The 25565-nt window shown below is 38.5% G+C and overlaps 1 protein-coding gene across 4 annotated transcripts in view; it reads right to left on the bottom strand.

The window, feature by feature from the left end:
- Positions 1-25565, bottom strand: part of LOC130912956 (tetratricopeptide repeat protein 28-like) — a 511674-nt gene that overhangs the window by 13452 nt on the left and 472657 nt on the right. For all 4 annotated transcript variants that reach the window (XM_057831145.1, XM_057831146.1, XM_057831148.1 and 1 more), the window contains 6 exons: positions 23940-24049; positions 17429-17558; positions 15763-15981; positions 12716-12881; positions 7087-7227; positions 104-248 (listed from right to left, as the gene is read on the bottom strand). In XM_057831145.1, the coding sequence (XP_057687128.1) occupies positions 104-248; positions 7087-7227; positions 12716-12881; positions 15763-15981; positions 17429-17558; positions 23940-24049 (911 nt within the window). The remainder of the gene's footprint in view (positions 1-103; positions 249-7086; positions 7228-12715; positions 12882-15762; positions 15982-17428; positions 17559-23939; positions 24050-25565) is intronic.

Raw genomic sequence — 25565 nt, 5'->3', positions numbered from 1 at the left:
CTGTTGGACAAAATAGGTGTGCACATGTAGTGTTACAAAAAAATACAACTGTTGTGTGTTGCTTCATCCCTCACACAGAATTCCAGGAAGAGGTAACACTCACCCCCTCCATAGGTGCAATGAGCAAATCATAAAGTGCTCTGAGAGGAGGCTTCCCGAGATTGCTGGTGCGATGAGGCAGGGAAGAACAACCGTCTTTGGCAGGAGACATGGTATTACTGAACAGGCTGGTCATGCTCTGGCAGCTTCTGCAAGTGCAACGTTTCAGACTGTAAATTACACATTCCTGCTATGTATTCAATTACGTTAAGGAACTTAATTATGTTAATATATCACCACTAGGTCACCTCATTCGTTTATTCTTAAAGTTTGTCCAAGCAGCTAGTCATATTCAATATTTAAGTCATAAGATACTATTAGCTGCTAAAGCACCAATATTTTTGGGGATATGTGCACTTAGTGTTATGTATGAAGCAACAATAAAATCCAATATTTTATCATTGCATGTTTTGATAAGATTCCAGCAATGCTACCAGTGCAGTTTGTGGAAATTTCGATGTTCTCGTTGAACGTGAGATGAACAACACTGATCTCAAAGTATATTTGACTCCACAAGGTGGCAGGATAGAGCTGTAGTAGTCAGCAACTGTGCTGATATAGACAGTATTACATTCCAAATGTGGAGATTCGTTTTGAGAAACGGTAATAGTCAACTGTTCATTTATACATGAGCGTGCGTTTTCATAGGGACGTAGGGACATTACACTACCAACTTTTCGTGATACTCAAATTGTCCCTCCCCACCAACCTTTAAGTAAACTTATTTACATTATATAATGCGTTCAGTTATATAGGTAATTTAGATTGTATTCCTATAGGCTATGTTGTAGGGATAGAATTGACCCTATCATTATTAGGTGAATTATTTTTAATCATGTTCAGACTTACATTTAGCATTTTTCACTTGCAGAATGTGCTGGTCCGTTTTCTCCCCTCAAACGCACGTACAGTGCTGCTCGAAAGTTTGTGAACCCCACAGCGATGGTCAGATTTTTTGTAAAAAAAACTAAAATAACCTTATTAAATGTTAAGTTATACCCAAATCCACAATACTGACATTCCAAATAATGGACTGAAACAAAAGAAATAGTTATATTGTCATTCTTTATTTAACAAAAGTGGTTGATTTAAGAAAAACTCAGATATCATGTGTGCAAAAGTATGTGAACCCCTTCAGTTAATAGGATATTGCGCCTCCTTTTGCAGAGATTACCTCAGCCAAATGGTTTCTGTAGTGACTAATCAGCCTCTCACATCTACTTTGGGGGATTTTTGCCCATTCTTCCTTGCAGAACGCAGTCAGTTGAGAGAGGTTTGATGGGCGTCTGGCATGAACTGCTCGCTTCAGGTGCCGCCACAGCATTTCAATGGGATTTAGGTCAGGACTTTGACTGGGCCAGTCCAGAACACGAATCTTCTTCTTTTTCAGCCATTCCTTGGTTGTATTGCTGGAATGCTTTGGATCATTATCATGTTGCATGATCCACCTTCTGCCAAGCTTTAACTTCAAAACAGATGGCGTCAGGTTATGTTCTAGGATTTGACAATATTCCTCAGAATTCATGATTCCCTGGACTATGTGGAGTTGTCCAGGTCCTGAGGATGAAAAGCAAGCCCAGATCTTGACATTCCCACCTCCATGCTTCACTGTTGGGAGAAGGTTCTTTTGGTGGTATGCAGTGTTGACTTTTCGCCAGACATGGCGGTTTTGGTTGTGACCAAACAGTTCAATTTTGCACCTACATCAGTTGATGAAAACTCTTTTTAATTTAGTCTCGACAACACAACTGTTAAAAAAACAAAAAAAAAACTACTGAATTGATTGATTAGGAAATCAGGTTGAAATAATAGAAAATTCCAAAATGTTGAGGGGGTTCACAAACTTTTGAGCAGCACTGTATTATTGGCTGATGACTTACATTTTTTTTTTTTTTTTTTAAATTTAATTTACTGTATTTATTTTCTACTTTATTTATTTAAAAATATTTTTTGTCATTTTTTGTTGAATTTAGCCGTGCTTGTGGACAAAAGCAGTAGTGTTTTGCCTTAAGGAAGACTTAATTTATAGGTAAATAGCTGGACAAAGAAGTTTTTTCAGTTATATTTATTTATTTATTTATTTAGAGAGATAATGTTGAGTGGTCTTAAGACAAATGTTTATTTTTTTGCATTCCTGGATAATTCGGGTAGTGTAGATTAGATTAGTTACATTATTAACAAGTGTGTATTTTTTTGTGTATGTTAATATAGTCTATGATCAAACACTGCAATTTCCCAGTGTGTATGGTGTTCTTTGGATGCAATTCAGTATTCTTTCTCCTCCAAACACGAGAACCTGTGTTTCTACCAAAAAGTTCTATTTCGGTTTCATCTGACTATAACACATTCTCCCAGTCCTCTTCTGGATCATCTATGATGCTCTCTAACGAACCGCAGACGGGCCTGGACGTGTACTTTCTTCAGCAGGGGGACACGTCTGGCAATGCAGGATTTGAGTTCCTGGCGGCGCATTGTGTTAATGATAGTAGCCTTTGTTACTGTGGTCCCAGGTCTCTGTAGGTAATTCACTAGGTCCCCCCGTGTGGTTCTGGGATTTTTTCTTACTGTTCTAGTTATCATTTTGACGCCACGGGGTGAGGAGGGAGTTGAAAGTCCGTGTTGCTCAACGACAGCTCCAAAACGACACTGCTCTAGAGCAGGGGTTTTCAACCCAGTCCTCAAGGCACACTGTGGGTCCTGGTTTTTGTTCCAGCCGATCCAGCAGAGACAGTTGAACCAATGAGGCTTCTGCTAAAACAAGCCACACCTGACTGCAATCAACTGATTGCACTTGTAAAACACCAGATTGGGGAAAAAGTGTTGTCATCTTGTTTGGTAAGAATGAAATCCTGCACCCACAGTGTGCCTTAGTGGAATAGGTTGGGGACCCCTGCTCTAGAGGAGATCTGCATGGAGGAATGGGCCAAAATACCAGCAACAGTGTGTGAAAAGCTGGTGAAGAGTTACAGAAAACCTTTGGCCTCCGTTATTGCCAACAAAGGGTACATAACAAAGTATTGAGATGAACTTTTGGTATTGACCAAATACTTATTTTCCACCATTATTTGCAAATAAATTCTTTAAAAATCAAACAATGTGATTTTCTGTTGTTTTTTTACATTCTGTCTCTCATGGTTGAGGTTTACCCATGTTGACAATTACAGGCCTCTCTAATATTTACAAGTGGGAGAACTTGCACAATTAGTGGTTGACTAAATACTTAATTGCCCCACTGTACATATGTTCATTTAAAATATTGTGCAAAACCATGACAGCATTGTTTGACCAATGTGACAAATAAGATTAAGTTGACAGGAGATAGTGTATGTTTACTTTGCCTCCCTATGTCATCAAAAAGACAAAACACATTGGGAACTTGCTAATGATGGCCATCGAGTAAAAAGCCTTTGCTGCAGAAGGAGCAGAGGGCCAAGTTTTATTGCCACACTTGTCACAAGCATCCATCTGCTCTTTCTTCCAGGTCCAGCCAAAAAGCATCTCATCAGCCCAACTGGGAGCCCAGACCACTAGCGTCCTCTAAACTAAAGCTCTCCAACTCACTCACTCAATCTACTTTTTACAATCTCTCTCTCTCTCTCTCTCTCTCTCTCTCTCTCTCTCTCTCTCTCTCTCTCTCTCTCTCTCTCTCTCTCTCTCTCTCTCTCTCTCTCTCTCTCTCTCTCTCTCTCTCTCTCTCGCTCACACATTCACTCACTCACTCAGCCCTTGGCAAGAGCCTCAATGGAAAGCAAACAACCATTTGTTAGCCTGACAGGATGGAAGAATGAGAAGGGAGGAAAGGGATAATCTGAGACAAGATGTGTGTCAAGTGTGGAGGGGAAACAATGAAGAGAAAAGACAGAGCATGCTGAGGAGGGCTTACTTGTGCGGGTGCCTAATTTGGGCAAAAACTATTTAAAATATGTAACTGAAGTTTAAAACCATTTACGTATAAACTAAAGTTACACCTAAAGTATGGTGTATGCTTGAATTCCCGAATGACCAAAATCACATTTTAAAACTTTTACATAAAGTAGAATATAATATATACGAAATGATCGAAATACAACGATTGATGACAGCATCGCAATTTCATTGTTTTCCCGCAAGACGGACGCAAGCAGGATTTTCTTGTGAGAGAAATCAACATGGGTTCTAAGAATGTTAAAGCAGGTGGTGAAAAAAGAAAAAAAGGTGAGGCTTAACATTGAAATAAAGATGGAAATGATAGAAAAATTTGAGCGTGGGGTGCGTGTCCGTGAACTCCTTGACAATACTCCTCCGACCTCCGTTTGCCAGTCTTTATAAATTAAGCTGACAATTATTATTGTGTTACCATCGGAAAGAGATCGCCAGCTTCGTCAGGTTTTTAATCATTTATTTCAGAACTTGTGTAACACAACACACCAACTGTCCGCGGCCGTTGACACCAGCAACAACAGGGCGTTAAAAGAGAAAGTAATATCTCAAATGCACTCTCTCTCATTCTGTCGTCTGCAGCACGATGAGTTCAGGTACACCATGCCAAATACATTCGCCATATTAGAACCCGATTTATTACATTATTAAAGGTATTATTATTATTATTATTACTACTTTATTCATAATGTATTTGTTTTGCTCTTTGTAATTGCTATTTCCAATAGTAACAGCAGTATTTATTAAGGATTTAGTGTAGGTTTTCAGGCTGTGGAATGAATTACCGCATTTTTTGGACTATAAGTTGCACCCGAGTAGAATTCGCATTTTGGGGGGAAATTTACTTGATAAAATCCAACACATAGAACCGATATGTCATCATGAAAGGTAATTTAGAAAAAAATATACAATAGAGAACAACATGCTGAATAAGTGTACAGTATAATAATGTTACATGATGCATGAACAACGCAATGCAAACGTGTCCGATATGTTAACGTAACATAGCTACTAAGAGTTATTCAGATAACTATAGCATAGAGAAAATTCTAACAAGTTTACCAGACCATCAGTGTCACTCCAAAACACCAAAATAACATGTGAAATGATATAATAATGTGTTAACAATTTCACACATAAGTCGCTGCAGAGTATAAATCACACCCCCAGCCAAACTATGAAAAAAACTGCGACTTATAGTCCGAAAAATACGGTCATGGAAATATAATGTATTCTTGTGGGAAAATCCTGCTCGACATGCGACCATTTCGACTTACAAACAAGGTTCTGGAACGAATTAACTTCGTATGTAGAGGTACCACTGTATTTGATTGCCTCGACTGAAATAATTTAGTAACATTTCTCTTAATTGTGTGTTGATGTAATCATCTGACACTCTTTCATTCCTTCAACATTTTAGCAATACGTGCAGTTCACATGCAGTTTATCATAATGACCCAAAGAAGTTTTGTCTTCCTTGGCTCTAACATTGTGATCCATGGTAGGCTCCACAGCCTCAGGAGCTTTATATTTCCTGGCTTTTTTGAAGCTCACAAGAATGAGTGGATTATTACCGGGAGCCCATTAAAGGGGCTTAATGAGCGCCAAGACTCAATTAAAGATGGAATTATCCTCTCATCAAAGAGAAGCTCAATAGAGGTCGAGTAAAGGGAAATATGACCCAGTCACACACACATATACTCATGCCCATGATGTATTGGTGTACATATCCAATCATTGCAATAGGAATGTAGTGCTTTGCTTAGAATCAATAATACAATGCTTTGAATAAACTACAAAGACTCAGAGGCAGAGGTGGGTAGTAATGTGTTGAATGTACTCCGTTACATTTACTTGAGTAACTTTTTGAGAAAAATGTACTTCTAAGAGTAGTTTTAATAAGCTGTACTTTTTACTTTTACTTGAGTAGATTTGTGATGAAAAAACACTACTCTTTTTCCGCTACTTTGGGCTACACAAGAGTTGTTACATTTTTCCTTTTTAGTCTACAGATTAGATTTTTTTTTTTTTTTTGACAGCGATGCCAAGAGTAGGTCCAACGATTTCACAAATGAGACGTTGCAACAATAATCATATGACTCCATAATACCAATGAGACCCAAGCTTGCCGTTCTATCTTCACGCCAGCATGTTCAATCACGTGGTGTTTTTAAAGCACCGTAAAAAATGAAGAATTTGATACAGAGCACTGCCATGACTCAAAAGCATGGATTTTAATCTCTCTCAGTTTTTATTTGGCACCGATTGACCGCAGAAAACCGGAGATATCATTCTAATTTCAAAACAGTAATTATGAATGAAGTCTTCACTATTTAAACTAGGAACAATTTTCTCCACCAGAGGGCATTCATGCTCTTTGGACGAATAATGCTTCATTTATTTAATTATTTTCTCTCGTTGGAATTTCTCTCGTTGGAATTCAATGTGTTGTTCTTATTTTGTATTTCTCTGGCTTAATGCGGTTATGTAATGAGTTATTATATAGTATCATTATAACAACAATTCATATAGATAACTAGGTGCTCAGGAAAAAAATACCATTGTTTATTTTAAAAAATCCAACAAAAATATAAGCAGTTACTGACAATGTTACTCATTACTTGAGTATTGTTTTCACCAAATACTTTTTTACTTGTACTTGAGGACATTTTTTTGGAAGACTTTTACTACTTTTACTTTTGTAATATTATTTCTAAGTAATGCTACTCTTATTTGAGGTAATTTTTGGCTACTCTACCCACCTCTGCTCAGAGGACAAATGAATACCTATTACCTACACAAAGACAGTGTAAGTGTAAAGCATATATATTATATGCACAAAATGGGCCCAATCCATCAGAACAGACTGATATAGGCTTGGCTCCAAGTCTATTTGACAAGGATATTGGCATTCTGCCTCTGCACAGACTGAACAATAACTCCTTTCACAGATGAACTAGTGAATTGCTAACTAAATGAGCTTTTCTGGTTCTACAGCCAACTGAACTCAATTTTGATCCACTCTTTATACACATACAGGTGTCTAGATATTTTGCAACATTCCCCTACCTGTTGAAAAGGTTGTTTCTGGACACCATGCGCAAAAAGCCTGTAGGATCAGTGACCGAGTTAAGCTTGTTGTTTAGCTCCTCGAATTGTTGGTCCAACAAATCTCCCGCCTCACTTTCAGTCTCACTGCTAGAACACCCTCTAAAAAAATGAGAGAAAGAGACATGAGACAGACCCCGTCATTGCAGGATTGGCACAAGAACTCTATTTCTGCAAAGTAAATGGTATAAAGACATGCATTGTTCCACGTTGGAAAAATAAAGTGAAAATTATATTATATGCCCAAAATACACACAGTTCAACCCACACATAGATGGCCTAATTTCACTTGGCTCGGTCAAAAAACCCTGGCAGAATGTAATCCTTTCATTACAATGCTGATGATGTTGATTCAGCCATTGAGTCAACCACCCCCACCTGCTATCTCTCCTTTTATTAAGTCTTTATTTGGGGGAGGGGGAGTGTCTATCATGTAATTCTGTAATATCATCTACTCCTACGGCAGTAGCTAAAAAAAAAAAATAGAATGAAACACTGCAAAAGCAGAAACGACAGCGGCACATTTAGAGGCCAACATTTTAGCAGTAAATTGCTATACTGTATATATTATATATATACAGATGTACCTCTACTTAAGAATGTCTATACATACAGATTTTACAGATAAAGAAACACCTTAAAGAGAAAATATTGTCTCTTGTTAAGAAAGAAATTTCAGCATAAGAAGGCAGAAATACAGTATGGCTGATACTTGCAGATCCCAGAGTTTACTGAACGTAACATACTTATAGCTGCTCTGCCATTGTCGATTGCTTAGCATTCCTCGCATCCAATTGGCTAAGAGGGACCTCTACTGTATGTGTATGCGTTTATCCCGGCGGCCTCTTCATTCGCCCCTCGTGTTCCGACAGCTTTACATGAGTTTACATTAGCTTTATTCTTTATGCTATTCTTGTTTTTTTTACATATTCAGGTCTTTGGAGATGGATTTGTAGCCTTGAGATTGCCCATGCTTCCTCACAATTTTCTTCTCAAGTCCTCAGACAGTTCTTTGGTCTTCTTTCTTTTCTCCATGCCCGATGTGGTACACACAAGGACACAGGAAAGAGGTTGAGTCAACTTTAATCCGTTTTAACTAGTTGCAAGTGTGATTTAGTTATTGCCACCACCTTTTATGTGCCACAGGTAAGTAACAGGTGCTGTTAATTACAAAAATTAGAGAAGCATCACATTATTTTTCAAAGGGTGCCAATACTTTTGTCTAGTCCATTTTTGGAGTTTTGGGTAAAATGATAATGATTTGAAAAAAAATTCTATTCTGTGTTTTTTCATTGCAAGCAAAATAAATGACGATATTACTACCAAAGCATTTGTAATTGCAATCATTTTCTGGGAGAAATTGATTATCTGACAGAATTGCATGGGTGCCAATACTTTTGGCCAGCAGTATATCCATTTTAAAAACATGCAATCCCCCTTCTAAAGCCACCTGCACACCCCTGCATCTTGCTTGTGTACACATCCTATTGCAACACTTCTTCCCATTCATGATCCAGTTTCACTGGTGCTGCTTATCTTTTAGTCTACAATGGCAGATAGATTGTCTTATAAGTGTCGCCATATTGGGCTCATTCAAGCAGACTGCAAGTGCAGGTTCCCATTGGAGGGATGAATGAGCTGGTAATAGGGGAGGAGGCCCTTGACCAGCTGTAGGGTAGAGTGGCAGGTGTCAGGCAGGCCACATGGTTAGTGCAGTTCAAACAGCAATTTGAGGGGAATGTAGCTAATGTTAAAAGGATTGCAGACCCATGGATATCAGAGGTTAAAACTACACTCTCGATTTGCTTTAACACATTGACTATCCCACTGGCTATATACCCTGTTATCTGTTTGGTCATTAATTGCTTTAAAGTGCGTATGACACCAAAAAGCATGTTTATTTCATATTTCACGCAGTGTTTTATGCTCCTGGATGAAATGGACCGCTTGGATGTGTGGAAGTGATCGTTTTATAGATTAAATTTTTGAATCCAGCCCCATGAAAATGGGTTACTTCCGGCTCCAGTCTCGGGTTTAGGACAAATACGAATGTGACGTCATCCGGGTTAGCATCTCGCAATACAGCATTGCTTTATAGCATCTAGATGGACTGCGAATTCAGCTGATTTTGCGGATTACCGTAATTTCCCGAATATAAGGCACACCCGTGTATAATGCGCACCCCAAATTTACTTGTAAAATCTAGGGGAAATTATTGTACCCGTTTATAACGCGCACCCTAATTTTAGCACCAATAAATAGAAGAATACAAGAAAACAGAGCTTGTGTACAGATACAGAGATGTCATTTTACTGACTGGTGAAACACAGCACAAGCATAGCACATTGGTAGTTCAAAACATTAACATGAACTGACAATATTTACGGTAATAATATGATTTGACAACTTCTCCAACTTACCAGAATCTAGGAGAAAACAAAACAGATGTGACTTTTCTTATAAAGGCTGCTGTATAACTTGCTTGTTTCCTCATGATGAATAAATGTTTCTTCCATGGATTGATACGGTAAAATGAAAGTGAGAACGTAAGTCGGAAATCCGTGAGAGCTCATAGCTGTCAACACGACAGTAACCAAAGGAACTATTGTTATTTGGGTTTGAGTTTCCCGAGGGACCGATATAGTTGACGGACACAGGAAGTGTGTGTCCTTACATTTGTTAAGGTCCGAAATCGCGGAGCTGCAATAAACGTCGACTCAAATGAGTTCAAGAAACTGAATTCTGTGCTTTATGAAGAGTGAAAAAAGCAGAATTTAACGCAGACGAAATCATTCGGCCGATTAGAGTGAAGTATTACCGAAACAAAACGGTGACGTCACGTACCGTAATGGTCGACAACGGGTCGCCGCATACGTTTCTTCAACACAACGTGGCCGTGTCAATGAAAAAAAATCGGTTTATATATATATATATGTAATACATATATATTTCTGTCTCCATCCATGTACCCGTTTATAATGCGTACCATGAGTTTACCAGTTGATTTTGGGGAAAAAAAGTGCGCGTTATATTCGGGAAATTACGGTAATTCGTTTATTTTTCGCATCACGCCAGCCAAACTGCTGCGGGCTTTTGTGACTGGGAGATGGGAGATGCGTGTGAGCCTTTTTGGGTTTCAGAAAGTTCCCGTTCACACCGAGATCGGCCAAAACAGGTGTGCGACAACTGTGGGACCATTGGACTTACAAGGAATTGAGTAAACATCAAGTTTTGTATTACATTAAATACTGGGATCATGGCACACGTTTGAATACCGAGGTGGCTTGCATTTTGTGGCTGACATTCTCCTTGTCCATTCCGCCGACGACCGACGGCTTGTCGCACATCCCCCCGCCGGGAGAGCACTATACTCGGCTTATTGCCCTCTTCGTGTGCCTGGTGTTCTGTCCAACTGTCCACCCGATCAAAAATTGAACTTTGTGTTAAAATCAACCGAGACTACAGCGATTACAAAGTAAACACGACAAACTTAATATAAAGGATGAGCATGTAGAAAAGCTCTCAGACACATTCTGCCATGTTAGCTGCACAACAACTGCAGCCACTCTCCTATGACTCTCTCACTGTTTACGTCTTCGCCGTGTAGTAAAGCATTTTTTTGCCATATTCGTGTTGACCATGTGGCAGCTACGCGTTCTTATGGCGTCGGCCGGTTTGTCCGGCGGTTATTGTCCAGCTGCTTCCCCGCGGACGAGCCCTCTGTCCTCAGCAGGGGAATGACGAGCCCCAACTTACTCGTCGCCGGGCGGGTTGCTGATCGGCGAAAACAATGGACAACCCCGCCGCCGTATGAAATGATCCGGGCTAGTTATGTGTGAGTTTTCGCTTCGAAGACTTTGAAACGTCACTCGGTTCGGGTTAGCATGTCAGCTAGCTGTCACGCCTCTTGATTTGTTTACATTCTCCAGAGCCGGGGCAGGGAAATGACAAAAGCCCGACTAACTACGGTAGTATAAAATATCGTTCGGGAGGTGTGACAGTAAAAGTGACTTCGACAGTTTTGACCATTATGGGGTAATTTTGCCATGTCGTACTGAATAAATGCATTCTTATTAGTGCTAATTCCATTTAGCACAAGACTGTTATTTGTCATGACCATACCATTTATTTAGGCATTGGGGAAAAATACTTTGATAAAAAGAATATCCTGGAAAAATACTGGAGTAGAGACTGAAACAATGACATTTTGCAGCTCTCTTCGTCGCATTTTCATTCCCCCTCAATGGGCTGAATAGTAAAACAGATGAAACCATTCTCCTGCCGACGTCATCCTCCTGTTGAGGATGCTAGAGCCCTATAATGGTAGGCGTGGCTAACCGGCAGATAATTTCTTCTCATCTCGCCTTTGCCAAATTGTTGTATATGGTAAATGGTAAATGGTGTTATACGTATATAGCGCTTTTCCACCTTATAGTCAAATCGTCTCAAAATATGATTCTAATTAGGGGTGTGACAAAATATCGAAATGGTCATATATCGTGATACTTTGTATCGATATGCTCCTGCCAAGAATTGAGATATCATTTTGAAAAGGTGTCAATGTTAAATGTTAGTTGCTACCAAAATTCACCATAATAGTGTCTCAGTTAACTCTAAGGCTGCCATTGACGGTGCTCGACGCCCAATCCATTTAGCATTTACAGTGGACTGGGAACTTTTGTTCATTCAAAACCAGAGCATTCACAGTCATTCAGTCCGATTTTCGGGGCATTTACAGGTCACTTGCTGTTCATTTTAGGGAATTTACAGTTCATTTGCTGTTGAGTTTGAGTCACTGCCTATTCATTTGGGTGATTCCCAGATCACTTCCTGTTCTGTAACTCAAAATAAACAGGAAGTGACCCATAAAATACCCCAAAATCAACGGGAAGTAACATAAAATAAACTGTAAAATTATCTTAAACGGCCCAATATTACCTCATTGCCTGGCATTGGCTTCCACTGACGGCCATTGACATTCAATCCGTTTGAAGTGGGAGGGTGGCAGCGAATGAACGAATGTTCATTCGCTGCCACCCTCCCAGTTCAAATGGATTGGATGTCTAATAGTGATAAACTAATTCCAATTCACAGCAGAAGCTTTTTTTTCTGTTTATTTGTAGAATATCCTAGAATGATTTCCTAAACAATGTATTGATAATCGTTGTATCGCCATATCGTCAGATCAGCTTTGTGTCGCAAATCGTATCGTGAGATACGAAGAGGTTCCCACTCCTAATTCTAATTCACATAACAATGCTATTTAAGACTTTCTTTCTCCTGTCGTACGCACTTCAATGTCTTTACTGCTGTACCATCCTACCATTTGGGTTGTTATTTTCCATTTTAAATGTGTTACCCTCACCGTTGTGTGGTACTGTCAAGAAAGTGGCCAAAGAACAAGCCATTATTCCATCTCATTGGAAAGACGTGGAGATTTGTAATCACAGTGAGAAATTGGGCGGAATAACACTAAATTTTTACACTTCAACTAAGTCAGTGGAAAAAATGCTCTTGTTGATTTTGCACAGTTTTTAGGGATTGTCTTATTGCTTGACAAAATCTGTAAACTATTTTAAAATAAACTCACCTGCTGTAATACGATTCAACTCCGAGGGCCTCTCGTGCGCTGGCTATGTGCTGCTCCAGTGATGAGGCACTGACCACCCCTCCTCCACTAACACCTCCTTCTTGGAAGTCTGATCCTACTTCTGATATTCCCTCACCCAAGTACACTTCATGGAACTTCAGGATGCCTATGAAGAAAAAAAACATTAATTTTTTTCATAAACTGATCCTTTTACAGATAGGCAATAAACCATATTTGCACATTGAGTGGATGCATCCTTTGGTGGTGGGGAATCTTTTTGCAGTTAGCCCCTTTGTTATATGAAACTTAAGCATGAATTACATTTTAGCCCCTTTTATTGAATGCTGCCATTTCAGACAGCGACATGTTTGTGTACCAGCTGGTTACCACGGAATGCCAGATAGTGACAGACATGTGATTAACGAGCAAGTGGTTCCCTCTTTGCTTGGGGCAATATTAAATGGCTTGATGATCACTATTGTCCTTGAAGTGTTGCCGTCATCCATATCAATAATGCTAAGGGTGTTAAGTTCATCTGGTTGCCTGTGAGCTGCATTTGATCAAATGTTAAAACTTGGTGGAATGGGACACGGGTCATGCCTTTTATTTCCCCTCTTTGCACAAAGGATTAGTAGCAAAGAGCTTAGTATGGCAATCGTGTGACATGCGCTAATCAAGCTCAAGGAAAAAAATGGGTCCGCTTAAGACGCTGGAATTTCATGACTCATAAAAGATCAGGCATCTTAGTGCCACTCACAGCCTGTGTTGGTGCAACTCAGTAGCCGACAAGAGATAAAACAATACAAAGCACAAAAAGTGTTCAGAATCTCAGGGATACAAATAAAAGCAGGGAGCGGATATAACTACAGAGAATTGAAAACAAATACTATGTTCAACAGAAATGTGTTCATTGTGTTGAGCTTTTGTCAGGTGGGAAGATATTGCCAGTGTTGCTGGCTCTGTCGCTAACAATTAGTATGGTTCACAGGCAGAAGCCCTGTGGGGTGGTGAGGCAACTCCCAACAGTGAAGTGGCAGGTGGTGTAGCAGCATGGTGTGAAAACTGGCCTCCATGACCCCATGGCTCAAAATAACACTTAGGTTTGTAAGTGCAAGTAAACTTTATATCAAACTTGAGTTACGATATTGTACCGAGGTCCATCTCATTTTTATTGTATTAGGTGAATACAGTTTTACCAGGGATTGAATACTATTAAAATATGGCATTGAGTTGGAAAACTATGAATCTCAACCAGAAATAAACCACACATGAATTATATATACTATATTTTATATATATGGCGGAAAACACAGACAAGACTGAAAAAGCAGTTTCTGCTCTTGCAGAAAAATAAACTGCTGTATTTTAAGCCAAAAGAACTGTTGTGTTTGATAGAACAATATGTCTATATGCTGCCATATATATGCTATATGCTTCAAAATACTCCATGCCCTGCCCCCCCCCACCTTTGCAATCTTCTCCGTCTAAAAAATCCAACCCGTTCACTTCGCTCTACCACTATCCTTCCCCTCTCCGTCCCCCGTGTCCGCCTCTCCACCTTTGGTTCCAGAGCTTTTAGTCATTGCGCCCCCCAGCTCTGGAACTACCTACCCTCTGATCTTCGCAGCATATCCACCATATCACTTTTCAAATCTAGACTGAAAACACACCTGTTCACTCTTTCTTACACACAATAACCCCTAGCTCTGTTATATTTTTTACTTCTTTTTATTGTGCTTTTATTTTTTTTATCCTTTTAATACCTTTTTATCGTAGTGTGATTCCATGTCTCTTGTGAAGCGTCTTTGTGTGTTTTGAAAAGCGCTCTAGAAATAAAATGTATTATTATTATTATTATTATTATCATAGCAGATTCATGGCGCATGAAGTTGCCGAACTATTTTTAATTTGCCCGTTTTACCCTGGAAACCCCCGTTTACAGACGTCGCGCAACCGCTTTTGTTTCAACCCAGCCATAAAACGAAGGTAATTAATTATATTTACTATTCAAAATGTCTGTTATTTTTAGCTTAAAATCATCATTGATGTCAAATATATTGTTAAAAAAAAAAAAAACGACTTAAAAAATTTTTCACTCGCATATTATAAACTTTTAAACAAATTATGTCACAATGAAAAAATTGGCATCTGTAAAAAAGTCACAGATATTTGCCTCATACCTTTCGCTTAATCGTATTTTTTTGTTACTGTTGCACTTTCCCTGGTATTTTAGATGATAAATAATCGTTCCAAACAAAGAAAATTTGAAAGAAAAAAAAAACATTTAAAAGGATAAATATATGAAAATGAAAATCTTGACCACTCCTTCATGTCTGCGATTTCTGCATCGCGACCCTTGTTATATTACCATGTTTCACCCATAACATCCCCCAAAAATCCGGCTATGGCCATTCACAGCTGAGTCTTGACACTCAGTGATACATGCTACACTGAGTTTTTGGATCGAAAAGAGGTAAGTACGCGATAATATCTCGTTAAAATCATGGCGTCTTTAATTCTGCTCTCGCGCGCTCTCACCTCCAGTTTTTGCTGTTTAAATTTTTTTTTTTTTTTTTTTAAATGTCATCCAGTTCAAAAATTGTCTTCCCTCAGAAAATTGAGATTTTAAGCTTTCCAGTGATGTATCACACATGCATATAGGACAATTTTGAAACAGAACAGAGTGTTTTCCGCCATATATATATTATATTCTATTGTTGAATAAACATTCAAATTAAAGTACTTCTCACCTGCTCCTGGGACAAGTAGCAAGTACGCGATAATATCTCGTTACAATCATGGCGTCTTTAATTCTGCTCTCGTGTGCTCTCACCTCCAGTTAGGGTTTTGCTGTTTAATTTTTTTTTTTTTTTTTAAATGTCGTCCAGTTCAAAATTTGTCTTCCCTCAGAAAATTGAGATTTTAAGCTTTCCAATGATGTATCACACATGCATATAGGACAATTTTGAAACAGAACAGAGTGTTTTCCGCCACATATATATTATATTCTATTGTTGAATAAACATCCAAATTAAAATACTTCTCACCTGCTCCTGGGGCAAGTAGCCAGCTGTACAGGTAACCAGCAGCCATGGAAAAGTAAAGTACCAAGGCCCTCTGGCTGTTGACCGTGTCCAAAATGTGCTCCACTGTTACTGGGGTGTAAGGGTCAGAGTCCTGCTGGCCTGTCTGTCTTTCAACCAAAAGGTCAGCAAAAGCTCGCGTACGTCCTCGCTCTGCCACTGCCAATGCCTCATCATGGTGTCCTGTAGAGTGCAGACATTGTACAAATACAAACCATAGCAGCCTTAAAGTGATAGAAAACACCTTGATCATGTGCATCCCAGCAGAAAGAATCTTGTTTTATAAAGTAAAAAGACATAATTTTTCATAATTTTTGATGTGTAATAGAGATGGGTAGTAACATGTTACAGTTACTTGAGTAAAATGTACTTCTAAGAGTAATTTTACTAAGTTGTACTTTTTACTTTTACTTGAGTAGATTTGTGAAGAAGAAACGCTACTCTTCTCCGCTACTCTGGACTGCACTAGAGACGCCAACAGTGGCTCAACCAGTTTCACCAATGAGACGTCGCAATAATAATCACATGACTCCGTTATACCAATCAGACTCAAGCTTGCCGTTCTATGATCTGTTCAATCATGATGCGTCTTTAGAAAGCACAGTAAAAAATTAAGTGTTTGATATAGAGCGCCGCCGTCAAGATGACTGGAAAGCGTTGATTTTAATTTTTCGTCCAGTTTTTGACTACGGAAAACCGTAGAGATGATCCTTTGAGTTTTATAGTAGGAAATAGATTTTCTCCACAAGAAGGCACTCATGCTATTTGGATGAATTATGCTTAATGTCTGTATTTTTTTTTTGCTCTCGCCGCAATTAATTTTGTTGTTGATGTTGTTTTATTTCTTTGGCTGTGGTGTGGTTGTGTAATATGTTATAGTACAGTATAATAATAACAATTCATATTGATAACTTTGTGTTGAGAAAAAAATACCTTTGTTTAAAAAAATCAAATCAAATCAAATGGTAAATGGTGTTACACTTGTATAGCACCTTTCCACCTTTTAAGGCCCTCAAAGCGCTTTACACTGTCTCCTCATCTAACTACTGTTGACGCAGCACCATGAGCAAATCAAGCATCTTAAGCAGTTACTCACAATGTTACTCATTACTTGAGTACAGTATTCTTTTCACCAAATACTTTTTTACTTGTACTAAAGTAAATTTTTTGGATGACTACTTTTACTTTTACTTGAGTAATATAATTTTTGAAGTAATGCTACTCTTATTTGAGTAAAAGTTTTGGCAACTTAACCCACTTCTGGTAATAGTGGAGAAAAAGATCAATAAAAATCCAAACTATCCTTGAAGTGGTAGGTGAAATAGCCATTGTCAGACATATTTAAATTCCAGTACTATTTTAGCCAATCAAATCTCAGATTGTCCCGCCTACTTGTCACAAATTAGCTATCCAATGTAGTATTCACAGCGACAGTCCCAAGAAGTGAAGTGGGCTTTGTATCTCTCACAAAGAGCACGGACAGAGAGGGATTCTCTTCCACTCTGGAGTCACTTCCGGTAAAAGGCTCCGAGCAGGTGTGGGCATACTTATTAGCATCTGACTGGGGGTCCGTCCCAATCACTAAACAAATAACTGACTGGAATTTGAAATTAAGAGGATGGGAACATACCTAAGCTCACAAGCACTCGTTGGAGAGCCTGGTAGCAAGAAGTTTGCAGGTCAAACAGTGAAAGTTTGTAGTCTGTGCTGTGCTGTGCTTCATGTCTGATGGTCTCAAATAGTGCAGATGCCCTGTAAAGCTGCAACAATGATAGCAATCCAATTAATTCATATAGCATTCATATAACATTTTTGTATTTGCTTGAGCGATAACTTCACATTACCTAAAATTGGCTTTCAATCAAAAATTGAATATAATGCTGATACGATGCAAGTTTAAGAGCGTACACTTCATTGTAAAGTTTTATATGGAAAAGATCAGCACATAAAATGATAGTCAATTCTTTCAAAACATAAGACTGCAGAAGGATAAGAAAGGTTTCGAATCATTTTATTAGATTTAGTTGAGTTTAATATCCTAATTCAGGCATTTTGGGTGGAATCATGTGATTGAGATTCAATGAGATTCAGTCTGTACCACAACCTAGAAGTGTAGATAAAAAAAAAAAAAAAAAGAAAAGATTTCAGCCACTAGGTGGTAGCATCACACCTACACGATCCAATATGCTCTCCAGCTGACTAAACAGGAAAGACACTTGAATTTGTTGATGAATTAGAATGCAACTCAAGTGAGTGTCTCTTCAGTTTTTATTTAAATTGACATAGGAAAGGGCAAACTATTATCTAGGCATTTTTCAAAGGCAGTATTACTCCATGCTTTGTATCCCTTTGATTATTCATTTATGTTATTTAGTGTCAAATGTTGGATTTAAAAAAGAAGTGAGATAAAGGACAGGAATGCAATGGGTATACTTTGCCCAACAGTGCTGGCTAGGAGTTCTGATTCATTGACGCCTTTATTGATTTCCTATTACTACACCAATGGTCATGCTGTAGGATGACTGAAAGTGCTACAGAGCCACTCACCAGTCATTTAGGCCAACACAAACGCTGAAGCACTCTGTTCACACTGCTTGATCACAGTCACACAAGGCAAACAACAGCAGTAAATAAAGGGTTGCAGCTCAAGGTGAAATGATTTGTATCAACACAATGTTTTTGATTTGAGAGAGAGACAGAATGATTCTCATTAGCACACATGCATAGATGGTAGCTCATCTGGAATATCCCAAGGTCATGTGGCAAAGTCTTTCAGAGAGAATAGAGGGTACAGATGAGTAGAGATTCTGTTAGCTTTGCCGTGTTAGTGCAAGGAGACACTGTGAGTCTCTGGGTGCTTCCACTGATAGGATGATTACTTCAGTGTTAGAATTTCAGTTCTAAGATTTTGAAGACAACCTTTTAAAAGAGAAACTCATTTCTCAAAGCATCTTGTCTGAATAACAATTTCAGATATGTTGGGTCTTTGGTGACCTGTTGAGCTGCGGTTCAGACAACAGGGACACAAATTCAAAATGCCACCAACTCTAACGTGGCTTTTATCTGACATGTTAAGTAAATGTCAATGCCATATGGAATCAGTGATGCGAGTTGGGTGCACACACTCTACTAGTCATTTCAAGTTACTCCTCCCCTTGGGAAATGTTCCTCTCTGACAAATTACATCAACAGTCAACAAAATGTTTAATCTGCAGAAGAGCACTCGAGTTTAGGGAGCTGTTGATTTATTGATTTCTATTGCTCAACTAACTCGTTAAGTGTTTGTCAAGACGAAGCATTGTTTCACCGAATGAATATGACACAGGTCAATCTTTGTGTTGTATAGTGAACAACAGGTTCATACTAATGATTTTACATGTGCAGAGGATTATGATTGTGAGGTCAAGTTCTTTTATTCCGCACATGTGCTTTATGAATATCAATTATAAGAGAGGGTCATGGAATTTACTAAGGGTGACACATTCAACAACACTCATTGAATATAGATAAGAGGACAATTTATTCTTAAATAAAATGAATAAAAAACTGATCATTGCTGATGTATATACTGCATGTACGTACGGCAGAATTGATTAGATATAATGACTTTTATCAACATAAGGCTCATACAGACCTTTGTCTCTTTAGCAAAGGATCAAATTCCAGACATTTTTATTGTACTTAAAAATAATGGAACTGATTTCACTGTTACTACTTTTGTTAAAGGAAACGTAAGTTACTGTAATAGCTTTGGGAGGGATCATACATTTATTTTTGAAATTCCAGATTCTTAGAAAACGCAGACCAGAAGCACATGTGGCTTAAGGCACATCAATAGTGTTCAAAGAAAAAACAAGACTCTTCTTTTGGTGAAAATTGTTGCAGGTTTGAATTTTTAACCAAAGTTAAGCGCCTTAAAGACTAAACCAGGGGTGCCCATTATGTCGATTGCAATCAACCAGGCGATCGCAACGCTAGTGTGGGTAGCTTGCGGCATCAAAACAAATATATATATATGTAGTTGTACATACTGTAATTTTCATACTATAAGCCGCACCTGACTATAAGCCGCTACTAAGGGTGTAACGGTACATGTATTTGTATTGAACCGTTTCGGTTCGGGGTCGTCGGTTCAGAACGGAGGCGTACCGAACGAGTTTCTACCGTAATGCAACCCTTACTTTTCGAGGCTGTGAGTCGATCGGGTTACAGTTTCTTTGTGTAGATTATATTTACTCCGTCTTCTCTACTATAATGAGGGCCAACACGGTAGGACGGTATAAGAAACGTCAACGGCGCAACAACGTGGCCGCCGCGAGAATGTAGTGAAACGCGGCCGTTAAAGTCAATCAGCCAATGCACACCAGTCGCAGTGCGGCCGCGTGTCAGAAGCGGCTCAACCCGGCGCATAAGAAAGTAACGGCAGAGTTTATTATTTGACGCGAGACGCGGCCCTCCGCCGTCAATACATACTACTAGCTAGCATCGGGCAGACCGGAAGTCACTCGTGAAAAAACACGGTGGATCCGGTCGATTTTCAAACTAATATGCAATCGTAACTCACTTTTCCAGTCCATCAGATCTCTTGAGTGGTAGATCGGGGCACAGTTGACTTGTCTTTGTTGATTTACTGCTGTCTTCTCTGCTATAATAAAAACTAACACGGCCCCGTGTTCAATACAAAACCCTCCGACCAGAACAAAACAAGTAGGAACTAATATTCACATAGGAACTAAAGTTATATAACATAAAATATAATATAGCAATGAATACTACATCACATTTGTAAAATATAAACACATAATAAAATAAATAATGGCCTATTTAAATAAAATAAAGTGAAATGAGCAAAAACACCTGTAATTAAATAATAAGATCCTGCTTACACAATTAAATTTATTAATTTCTGTGTGGCGCTTTGAAAAAATCCACCCATAAAGCTTTTGAAAACCGTTCATAAGAAAAAAAAATGATTCATTGAGGCATTTCATTTGTAAAATACATGTTAAAATCTTTGTCATTGGGATTGCTTTTCTCTTTAGCACAGGACTTCTTCTTTCTTCTTTCTTTCAGAAACAAAGCTGACCAATACGCAGGGTCTGAAAGGCAAATTGTTGTTGAATTATTATCTTTAAATACCCGCTACTTTTTGAGCAGAATTCTAGCTTTGTATAGGCTAATGTTCCAATTGTTGAAAGCACAAAAGTGTGTCATAAACAACTAGCACATTTAAATTTTGCATTTTGTTTTCTTACTGTACCGAAAATTAACCGAACCATGACCTCAAAACCGAGGTACGTACCGAACCAAGATTTTTGTGTACCGTTACACCCCTAGCCGCTACCCAGTAAATTTGGCACGAAAGCGGCATTTGTTCATAGGTAAGCCGCACTGGTCTATAAGCTGCAGTTGTCTTCACTGTATTATGGGATATTTACATCAAAAGATATTAACCAGTAGCACTTTATTTGACAGCGGCATAATACGACTGTCATAAGACCAAATTAACTATAATGAAGCTTTGGCTGCAAAGCTTCATTGCTTCAAGAAGCTTCATTTGGCTATCACTGCCCCCTTGGGAGAGACAGGCAACCTCTGCTGCCACCTGCTGTCAACACTGTTGTTGTCCAACATGCCTCCTAGCATGCATTGCAGCTCTACAGATATAAATACCAATCAAAATTCATGTTCTGTGTTAATTATTTCTTCAGTCACTGTTCTAGTTGTTTCATTAATTGCTAGTTATGGTATTTTGGTTACACTTTTTTTTTTTGACAGAGGCCCCAAAGGACTATCATTAAACAATCATTATGACATGACGCTGTCATGAGCATTTATGAATGATCATAACACGTCATTTAGTGTTATTCAGCAAATTATCTACCTTTTGAATGGATGTAAAAGAGTTAGCAACACAATTTCCCGGACGACAATGACAAGCGTTCAGTAATGCCCATGATCGTGTCATGTCATAATTATGACAGTCTTATGACACCGCTGTCAAATAAAGTGTTACCTATTAACCCAAATAAATGAACAAATAAGCCACACTGGACTATAAGCCGTAGGATTCAAAATGAAGGAAAACAGTTGCGGCTGAAAGACTGAAAATTACAGTGTATAAATATATATTATATATATATATACTGTATATACTGTATATATACATCTTATTTTAACTTGCCCATTCCACCGCTATATATCGCGGGAGGTTATCTCCTTGAAAAGTAGATCTTGAAGCAAAAAACAATGAGCACCCCTGGACTAAACTCTATGCTGTACTCTGTTATTAATCTTTATTATATAAAAAAAAAAAAAATAAAATAAAAAACGCATGGAGCTTCAGAAATAGATTTGATTATTGATTTGATAAGTATCCAAAATATATACAGTATTTTAATACAGTGGTACCTCCAAATACGAAGTTAATTCGTTCCAGGACATTGTTTGTAAGTAGAAATAGTCGTATCTCGAGCAGGGTTTTCCAATAAGAATACATTACAATTCCATTCATCTGTTCCACAGCCAGAAAACCAACACTAAATCCTTAATAAATACTGCTGGTACTGTTGCAAATAGCAATTATACAGAGGAAAACAAATAAATTATGAATACATATAATAATAATAATAATAATAATGATGATAATAATAACAATAATCCCTGTAATAATGTAACTAATTAGATTCTAATGTTGTGAATGTGTTTTGCGTGGTGTACCTGAACGCACCGTGTGGCTGACTTGACAGACTGAGATAGGGACTATTTACTTTCAACTTTGTTCAGCTGCAACGGACAGTAGGCATGTCGTGTTGCACAAGTTCTGAAATTAATGATTAAAACCCTGACAAAGCTGGCGATTTTTTGGCGATGTTACCGCAATAATAATTGTCACCTTAACGTATAAAGACTGGCGAAAGAAGGTCGGAGGAAGACCGTCGAGATCATACACATTCTACGGCCGTATTGTCGAGCCAGTTAACGGACGCGCGGACCACGCTCATATTTTTTATCATGTCCATCTTCATTTCACTGGTAAGCCTCACCCTTTTCCTTTTTTTTCACCACCTGCACTAACATTCTTGGAACCCATGTTGATTTCTCTCACATGAAAATCCGCTGTGCGTACATATCGCGGGAAAACAAAGAAACTGCGGCGTTGTTATAAATCGTCGCATTTCGAGCATGTCGACGGATGTAAAAATGAATGGTGAGTCAAATTTTTCGTCGGATGTCGAAAAGATCGTGTGTTATAGCGATCATATGTTGAGGTTTGTCCAATCATGTTGATGCTATTTGTTAGATTAGAATTTTTGGTCAAACCAATGGATCAACTGCACAGTACTAAAACTCAAGGTAGCTTTTCCAATGAAAAGCAAAAATGTGCAACAAAATTTGTTGCTAGGATAATATTGGCTTTAACTGAATAGAAATTCCTCAAAATGACTCAACAACATTCAGCCTTCAGCAACTACCTTGCTTTGCTCTTTGAGAAAATGGAAAACAGTCACTGTGCTGAATTGAAAACATCTATGTGGGACAGATAGATGCACATGTTTTGGAGTATTAAGACAAAAATGCATTAGACACAACATATTTAGAAAATAAACAGTGCTCAACAACACCCCCATTAATACACATCGGTCACAAAAAAAAAAAAAAACTGGTGTGTGGACAGACTGAAGCAAGAACTGTTAAGGGGATATTGCATGCCTGGCAGGTGGGCAGTAGGTAAAACAGGGGAGTGTGTGTCTGATGTGTGCATGTGTGTCTGCAACAATACACACCTACAAAAAAAGTAGTCTTCAAATAACCTTCTGCTGAGATGACAGCATTCACCGACTCAACAAACTCTACAGCATATTACCAGCAGACATGTTCTATCTGTAAAGCAGCCAATGTTTGTCCTAAACTTTTTCCTCCCATTTGGATCCTCGACTCAGAATGAGGGCATAGCTGAAAACTCACAGTTCCAACTTCAAATCTAATATTTCAATATGTATAACTTCATCACATTTTCTGTGATTTATAAATGCTACTTATAATGCTATACTTAGGAGAATTTAAGGTGCATATGGTGGATATGTGGATGACAGTTCACATTCAGGGTAAGTTAAGAAAAAAACTACTCGATAATTCACCTGATGTTGGGCCTCTTCCAGATTCCCACTGGCCCACAGAGACAGCCCTAGACGATGGCGGATCTTCGCTTCCTCTTCACGCCGAGCCAACTGTTCTGCGAGCCGCAAGCCTGCCAGAAAGCGGAAGAAGCGTGAGCAGATGAGCGACAGAGGAGGCAGAGTAAAAATTATTCAGAACAGGCAGACTCGTTCGGAGTAACAGATGTAAGCGTGGCACAGCGCTGATGTTCTGCCCGTGATCAGGTTTAAATATTTGGCCTCGGTTCTAAACTGCAACTCACACTGGGACGAGCATTTTCAAAGACACACAGTCATAGAGGCAGGCTGTTGGCTAATCAATGCTGTGGATCAACTGACTGAGCAAACACACACCTAATGCTTGCACAACAAGGCACATCATTTCAAGATCAAGTCTACACATGGTTTACAAATAATCAATATCTAATAATGGACCTTGGGCAATGTTTCCCACTTTTCAATTAGCCTATTACATAGTATATTGCTAACAATGTATGTGGAAAAAAACTAACTACGCTGCTATTGTAAAATTTTACACATTATTATATAATAATTAGGGCTGTCAAATTTATCGCGTTAAAGGGCGGTAATTAATTTTTTAAATTAATCACGTTAAAATATTTAACGCATTTAACGCATGCGCGGAATGACCCACTCATGCATTGCCGCAAACAGAATACAAAGGCGCTGTTTTATGTATATTGAGAGCTAAGGGGCAGAGAAAAGCGAGTGGAGTGGACACAGGCATTCATTGAGGCTGCACTATTTATTAGCATAAGCTTTGGCATCTCTTCCACAACAATTATATCTATTATGGCAAGCAGCGTGGGGAAGAATGACAGGAATAACACGTTTCATTGAACACAACGCAGAACATATACCATTTGCAGCCACCACTGACAGTCATGGTTGCCCGACTTCCCATCATGCATTTCGGCGGAACAGTTAAGTCGCTACAGTATCATTTACTGAAAGCACACAAAAAAATAATATTCCTATCTCTCAAAAAAAAATAATGTTCAGAAAAAGAAAAGCGCTCAATGCAAAGAGAACTGGCATTCCCAATCAAAATAGGTATGCAAAATGCACATAAAACTTACTCAGACTTTGGTCAAACTCTCTTCAAACATTTCGTTTAGCTCAACAAATACACTAGATGGCAGTATTTAGTCACAATATACAAACTATCAGAGGTCTCATACGTTGTGAAGTCAACACTCAAATGAACATAAGGTACAATAAACCCCGAAACTACGGCGTCAGTCGAGGGGCAAAACCCACTAGAAAAACATGGCTAGATCTCTAATTAATTTAAAACTCGCCCTTGACACCTTGTGGTGTATTGAAATCACTACCTTACACAGTGGCGAGCTATTAGTTTATTTTTTTGATCGAACATTTTACAAATTTTATTAAAACGAAAGCATACAGAGGGGTTTTAATATAAAATTACTATAACTTGTACTCATATTTATCTTTTAAGAATTACAAGTCTTTCTATCTGTGGATCCCTTTCACAGAAAGAATGTTAAGAATGTTAATGCCATCTTGTGGATTTATTGTTATAATTAACAAATACAGTACTTATGTATAGTACGTTGAATGTAT

Source organism: Corythoichthys intestinalis, chromosome 3 (assembly GCF_030265065.1).
Source record: "Corythoichthys intestinalis isolate RoL2023-P3 chromosome 3, ASM3026506v1, whole genome shotgun sequence".
Taxonomy (NCBI): domain Eukaryota; kingdom Metazoa; phylum Chordata; class Actinopteri; order Syngnathiformes; family Syngnathidae; genus Corythoichthys; species Corythoichthys intestinalis.
This window is presented reverse-complemented; position numbering and strand designations above follow the sequence as displayed.